General features: G+C 34.2%; 1 protein-coding gene across 1 annotated transcript; it reads left to right on the forward strand.

Annotated features, from left to right (window-relative positions):
* The first annotated feature begins 3,804 nt into the window (after positions 1–3,804).
* LOC130636107 (cell adhesion molecule DSCAML1-like) lies at positions 3,805–21,053 on the forward strand. The gene is made up of 20 exons (XM_057445724.1): positions 3,805–4,158; positions 6,493–6,795; positions 6,878–7,198; positions 7,415–7,696; positions 8,231–8,497; positions 8,776–9,075; positions 9,222–9,491; positions 12,112–12,390; positions 12,519–12,818; positions 12,984–13,295; positions 13,420–13,716; positions 15,068–15,138; positions 15,270–15,501; positions 16,477–16,770; positions 16,909–17,199; positions 17,287–17,559; positions 17,696–17,986; positions 18,110–18,280; positions 18,687–18,792; positions 19,532–21,053. Exons 1-20 carry the CDS (start codon positions 4,083–4,085, stop codon positions 20,634–20,636), a joined length of 5,841 nt encoding a protein of 1,946 aa, XP_057301707.1. The 5' UTR covers positions 3,805–4,082; the 3' UTR covers positions 20,637–21,053.
* Positions 21,054–22,314: the final 1,261 nt, after the last annotated feature.

Consider the following 22,314-nt stretch of genomic DNA (forward strand, 5'->3'; position numbering starts at 1 on the left):
CTGTTTTTTCTGAATATTATTTGTTTTATATTATTCTTTGATATTAGTTCGTTCTTTATTGTCACGCCCTAAACTTGGAGGCCGACCCTCAAGAAGAATGGAAAAAAAATCTTTTTAAAGAAGCCCAGGTTTTGGGGTGGAGGTCGGGGTTGCCCTGAAGTCCCTATTTTACGCGCATATACATCAGCATCGCTGGGTCCGAGCAGAGCGCAGGTCTGAAAGATAAACAGGCCCATTGATTTCATCAGTTTGGCTGGTTCTTGGTTTTTCTGACTGATTCTGCTTTGTTATGGGTGTTTTTTGCTGGTTCTAGGTGATTCTGGGTGATTTTGGATTATTACATAGTTTAGTAATACCCAAAATAAGCTACTTCGTACTTGTTACAGATCATGAAGAAGCAAATAACCTTTGCAAGGCTAGTATCATATAACCATGGTCACTCAAAATTTATATGCAAGCGCTGCATAAATCCTTTCCGGGTACAATCTTTATATAATAAAACCGTTAAAATATGTCAGAGAAAAGGGGTTGTTGTGATATGCCGAAGCCGACTTCAAAGCTAACGTTTACTAACTTTAATAGATCGATGCGAGTATGTTATTTATGCTGACTTTGAATCCATCATACACAAAATTGAATCAAATCAAAAGGGTGATATGGAGGGCTCATACACAACAAAGTACCAACATCATAAGGCATGTGGATTTCGCATCTACATCAAAGGTTGAACAAAACATGACGTACAGTTCGACTGTAACATATGTCTTGTGTAGATACCAAGGTAATATAAGCCAGTTGTAAAATATGATGGTGTCGTATCAATATTTACAATTCGTCTACATTGAATAAATATCAAGTAAAAAGACATGCAAGATATAACATAAATCCATTTCAAAAAATATTTAGATATGTACAATGAAAACGAACGCGGAAATTGTTTTATTGAAAGCCACAATGCGATAATAGAAGTACAATGCAAAAATAATTTTGCAAGAAGTTTTCTGGGAAGGTCAATGCGCTGAAATAGAAGTTTTTCCTCTTTTCTTTGCTATTTTAGGTGAATTGCTGAACGCTTTCAATATATTTAAAATCTGGGGTAGTTGGTTTATTGCGTTATTTAAATAGAATGTGATTAATGTTTTAGTTGTTGTTTTCTAACGTTACAAGAAAAAAGTTGAACAACATTGCGAAAAAATACTAGTAAATTCGTTTTTTTTTCTACAAAATATTCTAAATGGTTCATTCGTGATAAGAAAAATCTTTGCGAAATATCCCAACATAAATGATTCGCAAAATAATTCTTCGTGAAGTGCATTTTTGTAAACCTTGCGAAAATAAGTCGCGAAGGTTTATGAACTTGAAATCATTTTTTTTTATTCCAAGGCCCATTGGGTTATGCGTGGCTTAGCTAATGCGAGTTAGTCCTGGTTACTTTTGTGAGTTAAATTTTGTTCTCACGTTTTTACTAAAAAAAAATTGCACTAAAAAAATAACTCATGTTAAATGTGAGAACTAAACAATAAAGAATAATACTCCCCAATTCGTTTCAGCAAAAGAAATGTCAAATTTAGCTGAAGAACAAAATTAAAGAACATAGATGCAATATTTCTTAGTAAATCGCAATTTTTCGAACACAAGAAAAGACCATGTTATAAATATAACATGAAGTTGGAGTTTTGTAAACATACGTAATAATGACAGAAATTTATCATGAATTCATATATAAAAGTTTTGTTGAAGTTTCTTTAAAAACTTATACGAAGCACGTGTTAGAAGAATGAATGTGTTTGAAAAAACGTTTATCTTCAGCTGTCTTTGAGTGCATCAATTATCCATGTGTTTTAACTGAAATGTTGAAATTTTTTGACCAGGGGGTAAAATTAAATTGATTTTTGCAAGGAGTAACAAGTTTTACATGCTGTTTAGAGAATAAGTTTAGTTAACTTTAACAACAACACGTTGTTCGAAAATACTTTTATTGAAAGAAAATAGAAATAAAAGTTCTTAAATGAACAGTTTCTCTACGGGGCTTTTCTGTAGCTGTGTGTAAAAGGACGATTTGTGTTAACTTAGTTGCTGAAAGAATTCTTGAGTGACTGTAGGTTTCATGGGTTGTAATGTATTTCATGAAGATTACAAAATTTATAGAAATCAACCCAAACCGCTTTAGCCTTTACTTCCCAGAGTTTATTTTAGGTGGACTCTGGACTAAAACGCATAATTACAACTATGTTTAATGATGAAGGACGTCGTAACAGACAAAACGTTTGAAGACGACAAATTTTTAAAAAATCTCATACTGAGTTTTTAACCCACATCAGCGGTGAGTTCTAAACAGAACATATTAAACGTATGATAACCCTTTTTAAAAGAATAGTGTTGATTAGAAAGATAATAGTTTCTTTAGATAGATAACTTTCTGTTTGTTGTTGTGCTTTAAAATCAGCATATTTCTGTAGATTAACATTTATCATTCAAATTAACAGCATAGCAAAATGAACAAGGAATCTTGATCGTTTGGTGTTGTTTGTAGTGATGGAAGTAATTTTACATAATTTCCCTATTTATTAAATTAAAATACTTCGTTAAAAGATTTCAACCGTTGGTAAGAGTATAAATATATACACCTTGTTTTGTAAGAACAGTGTAGAGGTACCTTGAGGCTGCATATTGTCCAAAAGTAGGAGTAACTTGTTTAAATTTGTAGAGCATCAATTTTTTACACTTTGGCTAAAGCCATTATTTTTTAATCTTTCTATTTTACAACCATATCAAAAAGGGCTTAAATTTTAATTTTTTATACCTCAACAAAACCAAAACTGTCCATGACAAAAAATGTACAAGCCAGCTTATCAAATTCATAACTGAAACCTAGATTCTTCGAAAAGAAGGAAACACGTGGTTGTTAAGGACTTTTGTTTTCTATTTGTGTTTTCTCAGCTTGATTTTTCACACTGTCGTGTCGTTACAGTGCTAATTTGATAAATCTAACTACAAAAACAGATATAATTGATAAGGAAAAACATAAAGTAAAAATGGATAAGTATCAGAGAAACGTGTTTTAACTCATTTAAGAAATGACTCATCGTGCCTTAATACGCGCCTACTTTTCCGGTAAACGCAAACGAGAAGAACTATGAGGTATATTTTCAATCTATTTGGTGATAATATGAACAGAGCTGTTTCGTGTGCCAGTTCATTTTTTTGCTGAATTTTAAATAATGGGAAATTTGTTTTTTTTTACAAGTAGCCCATTTATAAGCAACTGTATTGGGCAGGCTTCACGCGAAGTTTCATTTTGGGCGCAAAATAAAAACTTTCATTTTGATCTCTTGTGTAGTCTTTATAAATGTTTACATGATTTCGGAAGAAATGAAACTCATTTATTTGTTTCTAAAGACGAAATGAAATTTTATTTTGCTCTCAAAATATTTATGTAAACACGAATTTTAACTTAGTACACATGCATAATAACTTTTTAAATATGCGCATAGTTTTATTTCGGGTAATTCGTGTGCGATGAAAAATGCTAGAAAATAATATAAAAATGCGTATTTTTAGTTTTTTTCCATCCATGTAATATTTAGAACTTTCTACATCTTTGAACATACTTGCTCATTGATAAACCAAGATTTATCTGAATATCAATTTATAATCCTACTCATTTTATAACAGTCTCTCCCCCGGAATACTGTTCATGAATTATAAAATACGAAGAATTGCGAAGGAAATACAATCAAAAATCAAAATAAGAAAACATATGAAGCATTTTTTAAAAGAAAGAAAGGGTAGAAATTAAGAAAAAAAACTTTGCATAAACTTTGTACCTAAATGTGAAAAAGAAGAAACACGCTTCGAAGCGTGTTAGTTTTTAAGAAATAATTTTTTTTTCTGTAAAAAAGTTTTTTTTTTTTTGTATATAGAAGTAAACTTAAAGAAGTGAGAAATAAAATCAGCAACATATACCGGACATATTTTTAATTTCTTCTACTTGCAGAACAAACCCAACCAAGGAGGTTTAATCCAACTTACTAAAAAAGATAGTACTCTGTATACAAATATGATGAAGATAGTTTAAGACGATGAAGAAAAAAAACAAAAATTTCACATGGCTACTTTTTACCTGGGCTGTTATATTGGAGAAAAGTTTCATACAAGGTAAGATCGCAATTAAATCTTCGCTTAAAATTTTGTGTGATTCGATGTATTTTGAACTTTAATTATTTTAAAAGCTACACAAATTTGTCGTTGAGGACGTTGACGAAGTTGCCATTTTTCAGATTGAAATATATTTTGTTGTTGTTACAAAATGTGGTGCATTTTTCCGAAAAACAGGTTTTTAGAGATACGAAAAAATTTGTCTTCCCTTATTTTGCCTGACTCTACATATGGTCATAGCCTTTTTAAAACTCAGAATTTGCGTGAAAAAAATTCACATCAGGGCAAACGAAGTTCTAAAATATCGGTTCATGCTGACGTCATCAATAATTAGTACACTTAAAGAGTTTAGATCATGTTACTAAATAGCCCGCTGTAAACATTGAAAGGTTCAGTTTATATAAATCTACTTGGGGGAAATTTGCAGTCTTGTGTCGTTAAAAATAAATTAACTTTCTGATAAATAAATATTATTAAAAAAAGGAAACGTATGCAAAAAATTATCGAAGCATTTTTAGGTCACAACCCATTACGATATGATAAAAAAACATTTTAGATCATAATCTTTTGCTCCTATTACGGCCTTGTTTGTCTGATAGAGTGCAGCTAACAAAATCCAAGTTCTCTTTTATTTGCGTAATCACAATTAAAAGAAAACTTGATGGATGGTTTTTAATAGGCAATACTAACAAGTTGAAGTCTCTCAACGATTTGTAGAAGATTCATTAGGTGCTTTTGTATATACATTCAATCATGTTTATAAACTTGATATTGAGGGAATGTCGACATTGTAGGCTAGTGACGTCTTTTATTGCTGTTTTGCTAATTTCTGAAGTTTTTTTAATCAAAATAATGGTGAACAAATACAGCTGTCGTATCTAACACGTGTTCAAATGTATCTCTATAATAATAATAGGCGTATTCTGTTCGAAGTGGTTGCGCTCAGTGATTAAAATAATTACTTCATGCGAACAGCGGACAAAAATGCACGAAATACCGATGCAAGAAATATGTACGACGGCCGAAGGTCTGAAGACCCATGAACCTGTAGATTCTTCCACGGGATAAGGACTAGTAACATTATAAAATCCGCTTGCAAAACATTAAAAATTTTTCATTGATTCATTCAAAAATAATATGTACGCGACAGGATACATATACATAAAAAAATTAAATAATCTCTCCATTAACTGCCAACACTCGAACAAAATTCTAATCTGGAAGATTAAAAAAGTAATAAACGTACGGTAGCGGGTTTTTTATATCTTAATATTACCATATATAATGAGAAAGTACATCTAACGGCAGTGCATTAGCATTGCACACTAACAATACTTTCTCGTTATTATACAATAAACTTTTATGTACATGAAATTAAATGAACATGGCGGTGCATGGATGGTGTAATGATCTTCTTGTGTACGACACTTCAATGAGCATGAAAAAATCATGAAAAAACAGAAAAGAACATAAATGATTAAATTTTTGCTGTATTTGCTTCAATGAGTTAAAACTTATAAATAAATGTTATCAATAATCCGATTCGTTCAAACGTTATTCATATTGCTCAATGTTGTGATTGTGACGTCATAAAAATCGACTTAATAACCTTGCATTCTGTAAAGAAATTGACATTAGGGAGAGGTGATAGTTATTTTTATAGCACACGGACTCATATTGGAAAAAAAGATGCGTGTGTATTTTAAGAATGCCAAATTAATACTTCAACAAAAAAAAATTGTCCATGCTTTAAGAATGGCATAGACAAAGACAGTTGCATTCTCATTTGGGGAAAACGAAAGCTAAGTTGCAACCGATTCTGTTTACATCAGCATCACTTTATTTAACATGAATTTCAGCCAATCAATAACATTGCTATTGTTAACGTATTCTCGGTTTCGACGCGTTTCAAGTCAAATATATATATTCCCGTGAACCTAAACAGCGAAATCATAGAACAATAATTGACGATTTTCACAAACCCGTAAATGAACGCTAACAGCACTGTTAAGCAACACAGATTTACCCGTGAGAGTGGAACGACCAATGTGTTCGCCGGCTCTTACTTTCAGGTGGTGTGATGTTTCTCCATAGTATGTAGGGTTGCAGCCACTGCACAAAAATTCGTTATGACGAAACCAATATCATTTTTATTTTCCAGTTTAGTTCTTGCTAAAACTAAAAAGTTCGATCATTAAACTTTTTTTTATAATTTTCTAACATATCTTTTCGTTACAACTTTGCTTAATGGTATCCACTAAATACAACCAGGTTTTACATGTCCTTCAAAATGCTTTAGTGAACGTAATTATATTATCGCTGAACTTTATTTAGGCAAAATAATGGCAAGACTCGCTTTAAAAAAAGAGCCTGAAGATCTTCTCTTTCTAAACACAATGCCATCAAAATTAAAGTGCCATGCCGACGGCTATCCGAAACCGCAAATCAGCTGGCTTGACGAGAAAGGCTCGACAGTTCAACCAATTGATGGTATAAGATACGTAAGTGGTGGAGATCTGCATTTCAACGCGTTTGAAGCAAACCAATACATGGCATCAGCACATAGAACAAAATACAGGTGCAATATATCCAGCGAAGTTGGTACTATTGTTAGTAAAGAAATTCGTGTAAGAGCAGGTAAGAGAAATTTAATTTTTTAAAGTTTATCCAATCTTGTTACACCTTCGCACCAAAAAATATTTCTTTGTTTTTGTTTAAGTAATTGACGAACGGTACTCTCCAGTCGTCTACCACCAATCCGCACCACTCGAAGGGTATGCTATCTTTAGATGTCACTTACCCAGTGACAGCGCAGACTACATAAAAGTGTTAGCATGGTTGGTTACATATCCTGGTGGAGCAAAGAAACGCACAATTCTGTCAGGGATGTCGATTGACGGATTTACCGCGTTGACAAATGGAGATATGGTTGTCGATGATGTACTGAAAATCCATGAAGAATTCAAGTTTTCTTGCATCAGTCAAAATATTCTAAACAATGTCACTCTAACCAGTTCGCAAGGAAGAATTTTTTCTAACGGTAGGATCATTCTCAAACTGATTTTTAGTTTTTTGGTTTAGTAATCTAATTTATTTCGATACAATAAATTGTACGATTTCACTATTTTAAATCAAATGAACAATAATTTTGTTCATATTAAGACATTTCAAACGTTTTTTTGCACAATTTTTTTTATTTTTAAATGAATCTACAAATGAATCTTTTAAATGAGTCTATTAATTACATTTCTTGTAGAACCTACACCTTTTAGTCCGATCAATTTTATACGTCCACAAGATCAAACAATTTACGCTGGAGAGACTTTAACTTTAAACTGTCACGCTTCCTCTTATCCTTTACCTACGTTTGTCTGGTACAAAAATGGCGTAACACTTGATTTAAAAGATCCCGTCAAAATTATTACTGGTGGGTCTATAAAAATTATTCGTTCGACTGTTCAAGATCAGGGGAAGTATACTTGCAAGATTATATACGAGGAAAACGAGACAACGTTTGATGTCACTGTGTTTATTAAAGGTATGACGTATTGTTGTAACTTCGTGCGTAAACGTAGATTGTAGCTAAGTAGTAAGTAAGTAGTAGCACATGTTTTTGTCAAGTCAACGGTAATTGGGTTGTTCGCGCATGGCTAATGGATATCACCTGTGTTTTTAGCATTCTAGTAAAAAAATCACAACATAGAAATTTGTCTTAGAACCTCGATTTTCATTAACCCGCGAACTCTGATAAACTCACATTACCGTCGCCCTAGCAAGGCCGAAGTACTGATTTGCCATCTACTAGCCATAACTCGTTACCACTAAACTTTAAGATATTAAAATAAGGTCCCTAAAAATGAATTTCCTTACCAGCTATAGCCAACTTCATCAACGTTGGAACAGCGAGTAGCCGGAAATTGGCCTTAATAATGAAAGATTCTCAGCTAAAAAAATAATCGATATTTTAGTTTTTGAAAAAGAAATCTTCGGCGGCGAAGGGTTAACAATGCGAAGGCATGCGTAACTAAATGCCAAAAGAAACAAAAATGATTTATTTTTATTCTAATTTCAGTTCCCCTTTCAATGACAGAAGTGCCGAAATTAGTTTCAACGCTCCGTAAAAAGACAGTAATGTTTTCATGCGAAGGAACTGGTACAAAACCCATGACCATAGAATGGAGAAAAAACGGAGCACTTTTGCGTACAGGAGACCATGTTTCTGTTCGCACCAACAGGTTAATGATTTTTGATGTCACAAAAAAAGACGAGGGAGTGTACCAATGTATAATAAGCAACAACTTTGAGCAGGTTCAAGCTTCAACACGGTTAATTGTAAATGGTATGCATAATTATTTTCTCCTGTGAGTCAGGTTTTCATTGCTCAGCAACAAACTGCTTTGAATTTTGATTGTCTAAAGCAAAAGGTATACTAACAACCTCATCCCCAAAGTTTTTATACGCTTTTGATTTCCCAATAGACAGGCTGTACCGATTGAGATGGTTTGGGCTATTAACACAAAGTGTCACCTATAGCGTATTTACAACTTTAATGTGACAACGTCGTCGCGAGGCTTTTGATACTTTTGAGAGATAGTAGAAACTTTTGTCTCTTTCTAGCTGTTCTTCCTGCTATTATTTCGCTCACAGCAAACCAAACAGTACAAGCACGATCCCTGGTCACACTCACCTGTCAATGTAAGGGCCAGCCACTTCCAAAATTCACTTGGTTAAAGGATGGAAAACCTGTGGAAGTTGAGAAAGATGGACTCTCAGTGTCGGAGAGAAAAGGGGCGAATAATATCGTTATATTTTTGCTTAACATACGAAATGTGCAGACAAAATTTTCAGCCACATACACGTGCGTTGCGAAAAACCGGGTAGGGAGAGAGAGTGCGGAAACATTTCTTCGAGTGGAAGGTTAGTCAATAAAGTATTTGACAAGCAATTTATAATGTAGTAACTCTTGCTATTACATTTTTTAACTAAAGATTTCTTTGAATACCTCTGCCAGGTAACTATATTGGACTCTCATCTGTTTTAATCAGTAACCATATCTACCTTAGGCCCACCAAAAATAATTGAATTTACACAAAATGTATATGGTATCACAGGACGCACTTTAACTATAGACTGCAAGGGGAAAGGTTTTCCACAAGTTACACATGAATGGTTTAAAAATGGAATTGAAGTTTATGCAAATGATCGTATCTCTTTGCATACAAACGGCTCTTTACAAATCAGACGATTTTCTGCAAGCGACGAAGGAACGTATTGGTGTGTTGTGAAAAATAAACATGGAAAACATCAAGATATTGTCAAAGTTGCTGTGCTAGGTAAGCATCTCATATTATTTAAATGGTAAACTCTTCTGAAGAAGGTAATACATTCATATGACAAGCAGAGTCTATTTCCTTGATTTTCCAAATGACCGATTCCATTTAAAACTGCATTGTCGACAGGTCGAAGATATTTTCTTTTCTTTCCTTTTCTTAATAGACCTTTCCCGAATTTCCTAACTATGCCAAACTCAATTAAAGCGGTCGATATTAAAACGATTCTTATCCCTAAGTTCCTTAGCAAAAGATAGAACAAACTACCTAATGTCGTAAATATTTCTGTTCGTTAAGTGCCTAAATACCCAAGCTCGAACCCAGCACCTTTTACCGTGGCGTCGAAAAGGCGCTGGCACAGGCTGGTCACGTGGGCATCAAATGAACCAGATTCTGGTTCATTTTTAATTTATGCAAATTCTGCATATTTATGATTTTGGCGATGGGCTGGAAAGATGTGGTACGTGTTTTCAAGCGGCTGAATAATGTTTTTGAAAAGTATGAAAAGTTGCCCTCGTTTATTTTGAAACCAAAACAAGTTCAATGTTTCGAGTATTTAGGAGAAGGACACCACGCTATAGCTGTTTTGCCTACAGGGTTTGGTAAATCGTTAATTTATCAACTTTTACCCGACTTTGTTCCAGAACGAAAGGCAGAGGCGATATGGTTATTGTACTTGTTGTATCTCTTTTAACATCAATTATTCAAGATCAGCTAGTATATTTAACTAAAGTAGGCATTGAATGTGGTTTCTTACAACTCGAAGACTAATCTAATAGTCAGAAGTACGAACCCTTGTTTGAAGAAGATTTTAATGATGCATCAAATTCTATTTTCAAAATTTCAAAAAGCATTGTTGCAGGCAAATGTAAAATTTTATTTGCACATCCAGAGTCCCTGTTATCAGATCAGGGAAGGAAAATATTAAGATCAAAAATTGAGGAAAATGTTGTGGCTTGTGTGATAGGCAAGGCGCATTGTGTGAAATTATGGTAAGTATAGCTAGCTAGCTTTCTTTGTAAACATAACGTATCAAACATCTAGCTACATACATAGCTATTATATATAAAAATAATATGCCTTAAATATAGCAACTCAATATATATATAAACAAACTAATATATATTATATATCCATTTGAAAAAGTTTCACAAACAAAATATGTGTTTATGTATAGCTATAATAATTGAATAATATAAATTTATCACATAATACAGTTAAGCTAAAAAATTGATGAATTACTGTATGTTATATCTAGGGGTGGAGAATTTTGTACAGAATTTCAATACTTATCAGTTTTCCAAGCATTCTTCCCTCACAGTATAATGTTAGCTTTGACTGCAACTGCTTCACCCACAAAATTACGTAATTTTAAAAAAGCTTTGAAAATAGAAAATTGCAAAGTGGTTATGTTCTGCCCAGATTGCGAAAACGGCCTGTTTACAACCGGGACAGCCGGATTATGTACGCATGGTCCGAATATGTTTTTTTTTGCACTGGTTATGTCTTGATGACCGGATTATGAACGCTGATATAATGGCTGTTGTAAATGAATTTGTTGTTGTTGTACATTATTCTGGAAGTCAAACATTTTATTGATAAAACTGTCACACTTGGAACAAATAGTTGTAGGCAATGGTTCAAACTCGAAAACGTTTAATCCACATGTTTTGAATATTTTGTGATGTAAGGATTTTTCCTTTCCACTTTTTAAAAAAATTCTGGTCAAGTGATGTGCTGATGTTTCTTCAGCACAAATTCGGCACACTCCTTTGCCACCTTAATAAACTTTTTTAGGCGTAGATGGTAACATCTTCTGCAATGAGAGATGAACAAGAAGAGCACCTGCAACACTTCACTTCTCTCCCGAGCCATATTTATGAATGCATTACCTATGGACTGGCTAGCAACAACACCGACTACGTTTTAAAAAAAATATCGTACATTTCAAAGAAATTCTTACTTTAGCTAAGACATCTTAAAAAAAGGGGACGAAAATGAGATTAAAAAGGAAAAATAAAGCTTTTTAAGGATTTAAAACCACCACCAACAACGACGCCACATCTTCCGGTGCCATATTTGTTTATGTATCACTTTTAGGATTTTTGCTGACGCCAGCTAAAAGCGTTGCATAATTAGGGTAATGCCGTGGGCCAATTAGATGCGATACGGTGACCAGCCTGGTCCAGGGCTATTTCGCTAGAACTATCAGAAAGCGCAGCACCGTTGAGAAGCAAATAGTCCTGGGGACGAGGTTGCCTAAATACCGAGCTTAAAGTTACGGTCAAACCTTTTATATAGCCGAACTTTCCAAGAATAGCATCGTTTTTAAAATAATTATTTTAATCAATCTAAATAAAATCCAACCAAAATTTTATATTGCTCTAAAAACTTCATTTTTTTCATGATAGTTTAATATTCTATCTGAATATCCTTAGTTGAAGAGCACAGAACCATTATAAAATTTCGGGTGACGTCATAGATATTATAATTTATGAAATTCGGGAAAGGTGTATTGTTCTCAAAAAAATAAGTAAGTAAGTGACGTACCATCTCACAGTGGAATGTTACGCGCTAAAATGCACTCAGGCCGTAAACTAACAACTATTTATAATTTATTTAGATCCACCACAGATAAGGCCTTTTAGCCTGACACCTGAGTTAGTTGGAAAGCGCGCGCAGTATCTTTGCACCGCGCAGGGTAGCAATGTTGGACTTCAAATATCTTGGTATAAGAATGGACTGGAGGCAAAAAAAATCAAAGGGGTTAAAATTATGGATCTCTCAATATCAAAAGCGTTGACTTTTGAGCACATTATGACGTCCCATAGAGGCAGATATACATGTGTAGTAGAAAATAAAGCTGGGAAAGCAAGTTATTCTGCTGACTTAGTTGTTTATGGTGAGTTCCTGAGTATGTAAACAAAATGTCCAGATATCATAAGAACATTTATTCGGTTATGTTACCTCAAAATTGAGAGACAGTTTATTATGCAAATTTATTTACAATATGTGTGCTGTCTGTTTCAGAAAAACCTGTTTTCTATATGAAGCCAACAGATACTACTGTACTCGACGCACATCCTGTTCAACTTTTTTGCTCTGCAACTGGTTTTCCTGTTCCACAAATCACTTGGTTTAGAAGAACAATCAATGGAGCGTTGCATCCAGTAAACTTAGATCATCGCGTACAGCAACTCCACAACGGGTCACTTATCTTATCAGCGGCACAAGCGTCCGACAATGGTAGATACGTGTGCCAAGCTTCGTTTTTTAACAGAAAGATGGTGCCTGACCCACTCGTTAAAGAAATTCGCCTAGTTGTAAGAGGTAGGAGAGATTTTTTACTGATTTTGCTTTATGTAACGAAATACACGAAGTAATTGTAACTGATCCTTCATTTGTTTTCAACAAAGAAAAAGAATACGACGCCTTGTAAAAAACGTGTGAAGCTATTTTATCAGTTAATGAATGTTTTTAACAATTTGTTTGTAGTACCAGCCAGAATAACCACCACATCATCTCTTGTTGCAAGAGGATTGAAATCGACTTCAGTGGATTTATTTTGCTCCTCATCGGGAACACCTGTGTTAAAATTGAAATGGTTTAAAAATGGACTCATTATATCAACAGAAAACCATTTGAAATATTTCAGTTATCAGAGTCAAGGTCACGAAACACAGCCACCGACATTGAATTCATCGTTAGAAATTCGAAACCTTATACAAACGGATACTGGTAACTACGAATGTATGGCTACCAATGCTTATGGCTCACAGAACACAAGATTTGAAGTTTATGTCGAAGGTACAAAAAAAATAATAAGAAAAGATTTTGTACATGGTAGAATAAAATTTTAGCTGGCCTTCAGGTTTTGCTTTTCCTTTTAAACCTTCACCATTGTAGCTTGATTATTATTCTGTTTGTTCAGAGAAACCATACAAGCCGTCAGCTGTTGAACAAATTAGCTCCACATCAAGATCTATGCAAATCAAGTGGGAACCAGGTTTTGATGGCAATTCCCGAATCAATCAATCCCGGGTTGAAGTAAAGAAGGTATGGGAAGACTGGAGCATGGCAAGTATTTACAGAATAAATGGAAGTACAACAAATTATTTGGTTCGCAATCTACACCCGGGTAATACGTACACTGTTAGAGTGAAATCTATGAATAAACATGGCATAAGTGATTGGAGTCAAGAGACTCGTTTGTCTACAAAAGAAGAAGGTAACTATTGCGCATGCGTAACACACTGTTGTTATTTCGCTCACTTTTGATTAAATAGATGCTAAATAAAATAAATGTTATTTAAAAAAACAACAACACATTCTTGACTAGTGAAAAAACAAAGTCGGTAAAAAGTGACCAAATTTTCTCAATGTGATAGGCTCTTTTGGACAACAAATTTTCTCAATATGATAGGGTCTTTTGGCCAACAAATTTTCTCAATATGATAGGGTCTTTTGGCCAACAAATTTTCTCAATATGATAGAGTCTTTTGGCCAACAAATTTTCTCAATATGATAGAGTCTTCTGGCCAACAAATTTTCTCAATATGATAGAGTCTTCTGGCCAACAAGTTTTCTCAATATGATAGAGTCTTTTGGCCAACAAATTTTCTCAATATGATAGAGTCTTCTGGCCAACAAGTTTTCTCAATATGATAGGGTCTTTTGGCCAACAAGTTTTCTCAATATGATAGAGGCTTTTGGCCAACAAGTTTTCTCAATATGATAGGGTCTTTTGGCCAACAAATTTTCTCAATATGATAGAGTCTTTCGGCCAACAAGTTTTCTCAATATGATAGGGTCTTTTGGCCAACAAATTTTCTCAATATGATAGAGTCTTCTGGCCAACAAATTTTCTCAATATGATAGAGTCTTCTGGCCAACAAATTTTCTCAATATGATAGGGTCTTCTGGCCAACAAATTTTCTCAATATGATAGAGTCTTCTGGCCAACAAATTTTCTCAATATGATAGAGTCTTTTGGCCAACAAGTTTTCTCAATATGATAGAGGCTTTTGGCCAACAAGTTTTCTCAATATGATAGGTTCTTTTGGCCAACAAATTTTCTCAATATGATAGAGTCTTTCGGCCAACAAGTTTTCTCAATATGATAGGGTCTTTTGGCCAACAAATTTTCTCAATATGATAGAGTCTTCTGGCCAACAAATTTTCTCAATATGATAGAGTTTTCTGGCCAACAAATTTTCTCAATATGATAGAGGGTTTTGGCCAACAAATTTCCTCAATATGATAGGGTCTTTTGGCCAACAAATTTTCTCAATATGATAGGCTCTTTTGGCCGACAAGTTTTCTCAATATGTTAGAGTCTTTTGGCCAACAAATTTTCCTAATTGATCTTTTAGTTAATGAAAATTTTGTGGCAATAAACCAACTTATACTCTACTATCGAAATTTTTAACTCATTTTATTCTCTCTAATTATATTTAGTCGACTTTATTTAATGACATTTGTGTTTTCTAGTTTCCTTGACAGTTATCCTTTTTCTCATCCAGCCTCCTTTTCAGACAACCTCCTTTTAGCAAACCTTAACCGTAATGCTTAACTTATAGCACCATCAGCACCACCAACGCACGTGTCAATAAATGCTCTTGTAAAGAATCAGCTTTCCATAAAATGGGAGGTAAATAATACTAATTGATTTTATGATACAAACTCCGTTGCACTAAATATGTTAGTTTTACCATATGTTTTGCAAGGGAACTTTTTTCTGATGTTAAAAGAAGAACCAAAAAATGTATATTTGTCATATAGGCACCAGAAGCGAGTAAGAGAAATGGTATCTTAACGAACTATCGAATTTTTTATGCGTCTCCTAACTTAAACCACGACTTCTCATTACTCAATCTGACGGTTGGCAACACGAAAAGCTGTGTTTTGACGAATCTCCTACCGTATACCGTGTACCGTATTCAAGTACAAGCTCTCACCAAGGCGGGTGGGGGGCCACTATCTTTGGTAAAGTACGGAAAAACTCTAGAAGGAGGTAAATCAAATTATACTACTTCAGATTTAATACAAGGTAAATTGCTAAAAATTGCTTAAGCCTATTAGCACAGGGTGAGGAGGGGGGCGGGGGGAGGGGCGTAAATTGCCTGCAGTCCCTTTGACTTGACATTTGGTTCCACATGTAATAGAAAACTGAAGTTTAGTGACTTTATCTAATTTTTATGTGGGATTTTACTGAAAAATTTTATACTATTGGGGTATTGCGTTTCGTTTTTCAGACGCGGGTAATTTTTTTAAATTTCAAAAAGTTATGGCATGCCTGTATGAGTGTCGTAAGACGTTATATAGGTTATACACGTATGCTTGTTACCAGGTGATTTCTAAGGTGTTGCTAAAGAGATGGGTCCCAGGGATAAAATACAGACCACATTTGACGTAATATCGATTCGGCGATATGACGTCGTTTCTGATCCCAATGGCGTTATCATATTGTTTTTCTTAGTTCGAACATTTATAAATGTCACATTCTAAACATGTACTAAGTTTAATATATAAATATTAGTATTTCTGGGAAACAGATCTTTTTACCTTTATCCTTAAAATGAGAAACTTTTGTACAGACATGACATCATTTTTTATCCTAATGGCGTTATTAAAATTCATTTTTACATATGAAATCCATTTCTTTGCGGCATATGTGATGTCATTTCTGATCCCAATAACGTCATCAAATTAATTTTTTAAATATAAGTAGTTCCGAATTTATGGCCCGCGAGCACTTTATGCCCCACTTATGCTACAATAACAAAAAGTGTTAATAGAGTTAACTCCCGCACAAATAATTGGAGAAATTTGCAACTAACTATTCCGAACGAGTACTCATTAAATTACGATAAATACAATGCATCATTTATGTTTTGTGAATATATTTCACGTGTTACTCCTCTAAATTATAATTTATTTTAAACTTGAAATGTGATGCTCTCAACCCCTTATTTTTTCTTAATGATAGTACCATCCCTACCACCTCCATCTGTTAGTGTCCAAACTATCAGTTCACAACACATTCTGGTGAGATGGCAAAGAGTACCTTCAAATACTGTGAATGGTGTGCTCAAGGGTTACAAAGTCATATATACAGACACGGAGAGGAAAGAAACATTTGAAAACGATGTCAAAAATACATTGCAAGCACATCTGACAGGACTGAATAAGTTTACTATGTACATAATAGGGGTGCTGGCGTACACCAGCACTGGTAATGGAGTAATGAGTGATCCTATGTATAAAAGAACGGATCAGGATGGTGAGTAAATTATATTTGTTGGCAGTAAAATATTTGAAAACCTACTTCTCTAACTTGTCAGCAACCTTTTGTTGCATGATACGGTTGTGGTGAAAGTACTTGCTCTTGTTCCTAACTTCCCATACCACTTTATTTTAGTTCCAGAAAAACCTGCGCAATTCACTGTAGTTCCTGCTGGTCCAACAAAACTAGTTATTTCATGGTCCCCTCCTTTACATCCTAATGGTATTCTCACCGCTTATGTGCTCTATTACAACGACATACAAGTAGAAGATGCAGTTGCGAAAACCATCATTCCAAATGAAAACGTTAATTTTGTTCTACGAGATCTCACATTAGGCAAGAAATACAGGATTTGGTTGACGGCCAAGACAATAAAAGGCGAAGGGAAGAGCACAATGAAAGTTGTAGCACAAACTACAAAGCGTGGTACGTTAGTGGAACCCAAAAAATATTAAACTAATAAATTCAACTAAATTTTTAATTTTGTTTTTAATTTTGCTTTCTTTATTATAGCCCCTGCAAAAATCATTACCCATCGATATGTAATGTACCGTCCGAGAGGAAGTGACGTCACTTTATCGTGCACTGCTGTTGGCTACCCAAAACCTAGTATATCATGGCACAAAGTTAATCCATCTTCTTCATACCATAAACAGAGACGATGGTTAGCAACGGACAGTCCTCGAAGGTTGTTTAATATTCAAAAGAAAGATTCTGGCAAATATAATTGCACAGCTATGAATCTGTATGGAAGTGATTGGAACATAGTTACACTTGTCGTGCAAGGTGATTTTTGTTAGTCAGATGAGGTCACACCTCTTAAATGTTCTCATGGCCTTAAACATTTTCTTAATGCCTTAAGGATCTGTTGACATTCAACCTAATTCCTTCCCATTTTTGTATACTATTTATATCGTTTCAGTGGTACCGTCTGCACCAGATAACGTGACAGTCAAATTGATCAAGCAGTACCAGATCAACGTATCATGGACACCTGGTAACGATGGCAAAAGTGTTATTATTAACCACCGTGTGCAGTACCTCATATCAGGAAAACATAAAAAGTGGCAGACAGTTATATTGCCTGGTCGTCGACTCTGGTTTATAATAACCAATGTCACCAACTTTGTCGCATACTTTCGTGTAGCATGTGAAAATAGTGTGGGCGTGGGTGATTATTACCCTCCTTTGAAGTTAGTGATATCAGGGACTGGTATGTTGTATGGATTGTAGTGTCTACTGCTGAGACATTGTTATGTATACTAAACTTTTGCAAAAGACAAGAGTTTTGTCATTTACAGAATGTTGGCAGTACTTTTCATGTTGTTGTTTTTAGGCGTGAATAAATATGCTGGAACGACTATATTTGATGCATCAGGAAAGAAAAAGTCCAATACGCTACGATATATAATGCAACCTTTGCTAATTTCGGTTGTTGTCATAGCAACAATTCTGATTATATTATTATTTATTGCATCATGGGATAGGAATGAACGACGTATACGAAGTAAGAAACCAAAACATAACCAACATTTTTCCAACTGTCTTTAGTAAGCTTTCAGTGTCAACATTCAAAACATACAGGTTACTCTTGGTAACCTAATTATAATGTTCAGTATATTTGGGAAAACAAATATAAAAGGTGCATTCTTCAATAAAAGTGTTGAAAACATAGTAATAAACAAAAATATTCATATAAGATATCAGAACAAGTCAAAGGTATTGGGACCGACGGATGTGTCTGCAATAGCTGTTGTGCCTGGCCTCCCCTCCAAATTAGGATCCCAATTTTTTATTCATCCCAATTTATTAATTATCGGTCGTTAGTACGTGCGTACAGTAAACAAAAACTATTCCTTGAAGAAAAGAAACGTGAATTACATGTCAGGCCAAAAATATTTTTCTAAATTTAGAACCAAAGTGTTATCGATTGTGTTTTTGCTCTTGTCGAAGAAAACATGATTTTATTGATGATCCTTATGGCGAGCCGGGGCTTCCTTGGCCGTGGAACATCAGAAGGTGAGTACTTCAGAATCGCTTATTGTGTATTAGTTTTGAAAGGAAGAGTGATTTAGACCATGTTTACATTATATCCGGGAAAAAAATCATCTCACATAGGCCTTCTGTTCACATTATACACGGTGTTTTGCAGCATGATTTTTACACCAGATAGGTATCGCAATATTTTGTAATGTCAACAGTGAAACGGCATGATTTTTATGCCGAAATCTTGTTTATGTGTTTATTTCTTCATTTAACAGACGTTTTCACGAGTGTGTGAAGTAAACATGTCGACACCAAGAAAGAAAAATAAAAAATAAAAAATAAAAATATTTCTTATTAATGCACTGCAAAACCTATTAAACAGCAACCTAACAAATGTAAGAAGAAGATATCTTCTAACTTGGCTTGTTTTTGTAAAACAGCACTCAATGCCTTAGAAAAAAGAACGTATCAAACAAAAAGGAGAACATGGGTTCATCAAGGTCGATCAAACAAACAGTGGAAATCAAACGATGGGCTAATCTAAAAGTTTGCAATGTAAACACCAGAAAAACGTGGCATGTCAACATGTACCGATTTTGTACACACCATACCAGTTAGATGTCCTTATCGGTATTAAAACCTATCCGGTATAATGTAGACATGGTCTGAGTAAGTAAGCAACAAAACTCTGCCACAATTAGGAACATTTTGACAGGATGTTTGCTATTCCAAAAGCTCAAAAGAAGTCAAATAATTTTTTCTTGTTCATTAGCAACCAACATAGTGGAGCATTTGGTATGGATGACGTCTTACTTGGCGCATGTGACGAACAGTTGGAATTTAAATACGCTCCTGCATATTCTTTGGAAGAAAACAGCACAGATAGTTTAAAAAAAAAATTTAATAAAGCGAATGCTTGCAACTTCGAACCTGTTGTTCTTTTTACGCCAAGTAAATCCAATAACAATCGTAGTTATCCTGACGGGACAAAACATACTAAGTTGGCCGAAGATAAAATTGAACACAATACATTGGATGGTCGTAATAACATTGTAAGCGATGATAAAATCAACAAACATTGTGCCAACAGAAATGACGATTACGAAACAACGTCAATAATTGAGAAATATTTACGTTCGCAAAAGGAATTCGAACCAAAAAACAGTAATAACATCCATATTATTGAAAATCCTAGAGACAGTTATATATCAGAAAACGAATCTGTAGATGTTGTTAAGCAACCTATTCGAATGCGCGGACCTGCAGATGGGGTTTCCGATAAACACTCTCCACCACAGTTTGAAGATATACCAAAGCAAAACACTTGGAATGGTGATGCTCCACGTGCCCTTCTTCGAGGTTCGTCACCCACAAAACGTGGAAGACGTGGAAGAAATCGCAAAAGTTTGGATAGTTTAATATTAAAAGCTTTAGAAGATATTGAAGAAAAACAGATATTAGCAAATGAATCTGTCAGTGATTCGAAAGATTTGCAACAGCATGCTGCTACTGTTATTAAAGAACTTTTAGCAAACCCGCCACGCTCATATGACTCTGTGTCGTCAACTTGTAGCTCCTCTGTTGGCGAACTACGCAGAGCGTTTGAATTTGGTAAAAAATACGGTTTACAAGATTATAACGTTCCTCCGTATGTTTTAGATTCTGAAGAAGAGGACGAACTTGATTTCCAGGCTCACGAGATTTTACTTGATAAACTAGACTTAGCTAACTTTAGTGAAATGCCACGAGATCTAAATGACATGATGGTGAGAATTCCTTTACCTGTTCGCATGGAAGAGTCACTGCAGAACGATAGTAACTCCGAAACCGAAGATGAAGAAACAACACACATGAGGAGAGAGCAATCACTTGTTTAGTTGACATGCTTGGAAGGACATATTTTTTAAGAAATTTCTTTCCCCATTTTTGATACCCTTTTTGTTGTCATTGCACATATATTTTTAAATTATAACTACATGATTTAATACAAAGACTGCATACGAAGACAGCGCTAATTGATTCCTTTCCTTTAATTACGGCTTGTTTTTATTCAACTGCATTTTTCACTGAAAGGAGCTATAGAGACACAAAGATTTGTTCTAAACGGCCACGGATACGATTGCGCTACTTGTCAGGGATGATACATTGTCAGGTATGGATCAAGCATTGTCAGGTATGGATCATACATTGCCAGCTATGGATCATACATTGTAAGGTGTGAATGAAGAATTGTAAGGTATGGATCATACGTGTTATTGTAAATAAAATAAAGTGAAAGGAACGCAAGAAAAACATTTTTATGTTATCTGTTTTTAGAGAGTTCTTCTTACATGGTTAAGGGATTATTTGCTTGCTCTATATAAAAATTTTAAATAACAAAACAACAACAATTTTTTTCAGTAAGTGATAACAGTATACACAATTTTTTTTATATATAAAGCATTACAAAGAGAATTACTAAGTTTTCCCTAAAACTTTGAAAAATAAGCATCTTAGTACCCAGAGCTATTTGAGATAAACTCTTAAAAACGTTTTTTTTATCATACAACAACAAACACAAAAACACGTACAGTACACACACGAAGCATCATGCTTTATCCACAGTGGAGCGTCTTCGAATTTTCCTTCCTGAGTTAGTTTTTTTATTTGACGTACCGCTGCTATTTTCTTAACTTTGTCAAACAAAATGAATCTGGTTTTTAAAATCCTCACATGAAACTTGATAAAATGTGAGCCTAATAAAAAAAACCTTTCCTGAATTTCCTAATTATGTCAAACTTAATTAAAGAGGTCGATACTAAAAATGATTCTCATCCCTAAGTTCCTTAGAAAAAGGTAGAACAAATCACCTTATTTCGTAAATATTTGTGTTCCTTAAGTGTTTTAATTGCGAGCTAAACCCTTCTAAGGATGGCCTACATTAATATTGCTCTAAAAACTTTAGTTTTTGTCATGATAATTTGATATTCTATCTGAAAATCGTTATTTGAAGAGCAAAAAACCATTAAAAATTTTGGATGACGTCATCTTTTATAATAATACGGAGAGTGTGTCTGTAGGAACAAGTGTTTGGTGATGATAAAAAAATTACTAAATGTTCTGACTCAAACTGTTTTTGTTTTTTATATTTTGTAATCTAATGGGCTAGGACTGTATGCATTGAAATGACTGATTTTTCTATAATTTGATGTGTTTCATAACCCTTTTGTGGAAGATTTATGGGTAATGGCAATATACAACATGCTAAATGAACTGATTTTGTTGATTTGGATGTGCTCCTCCAAAACCGGTTTGTGTTACATTTCGTGTAAACGGACCGTACACAATGTTTCCAAAATAATGATCTTTGTTAATTTTAAATTTACTCCTTGCTCTTTGCTTTTTTGATATTTAGGTTTAAAATGGTTGGTAAAGGGTAGTTCGGATCATACAAAATAAAAATGTGTTGTTAACCGGTTAATTTTTACATTTCTTGTATATTTTTGGGGGACAGGATGGTATGCAATCGAATAAATGATTTTTCCAATTTTCAAAACTATGCCTTTTTGTACAAGC

Source organism: Hydractinia symbiolongicarpus, chromosome 3, assembly GCF_029227915.1.
Source record: "Hydractinia symbiolongicarpus strain clone_291-10 chromosome 3, HSymV2.1, whole genome shotgun sequence".
Classification (NCBI taxonomy): domain Eukaryota; kingdom Metazoa; phylum Cnidaria; class Hydrozoa; order Anthoathecata; family Hydractiniidae; genus Hydractinia; species Hydractinia symbiolongicarpus.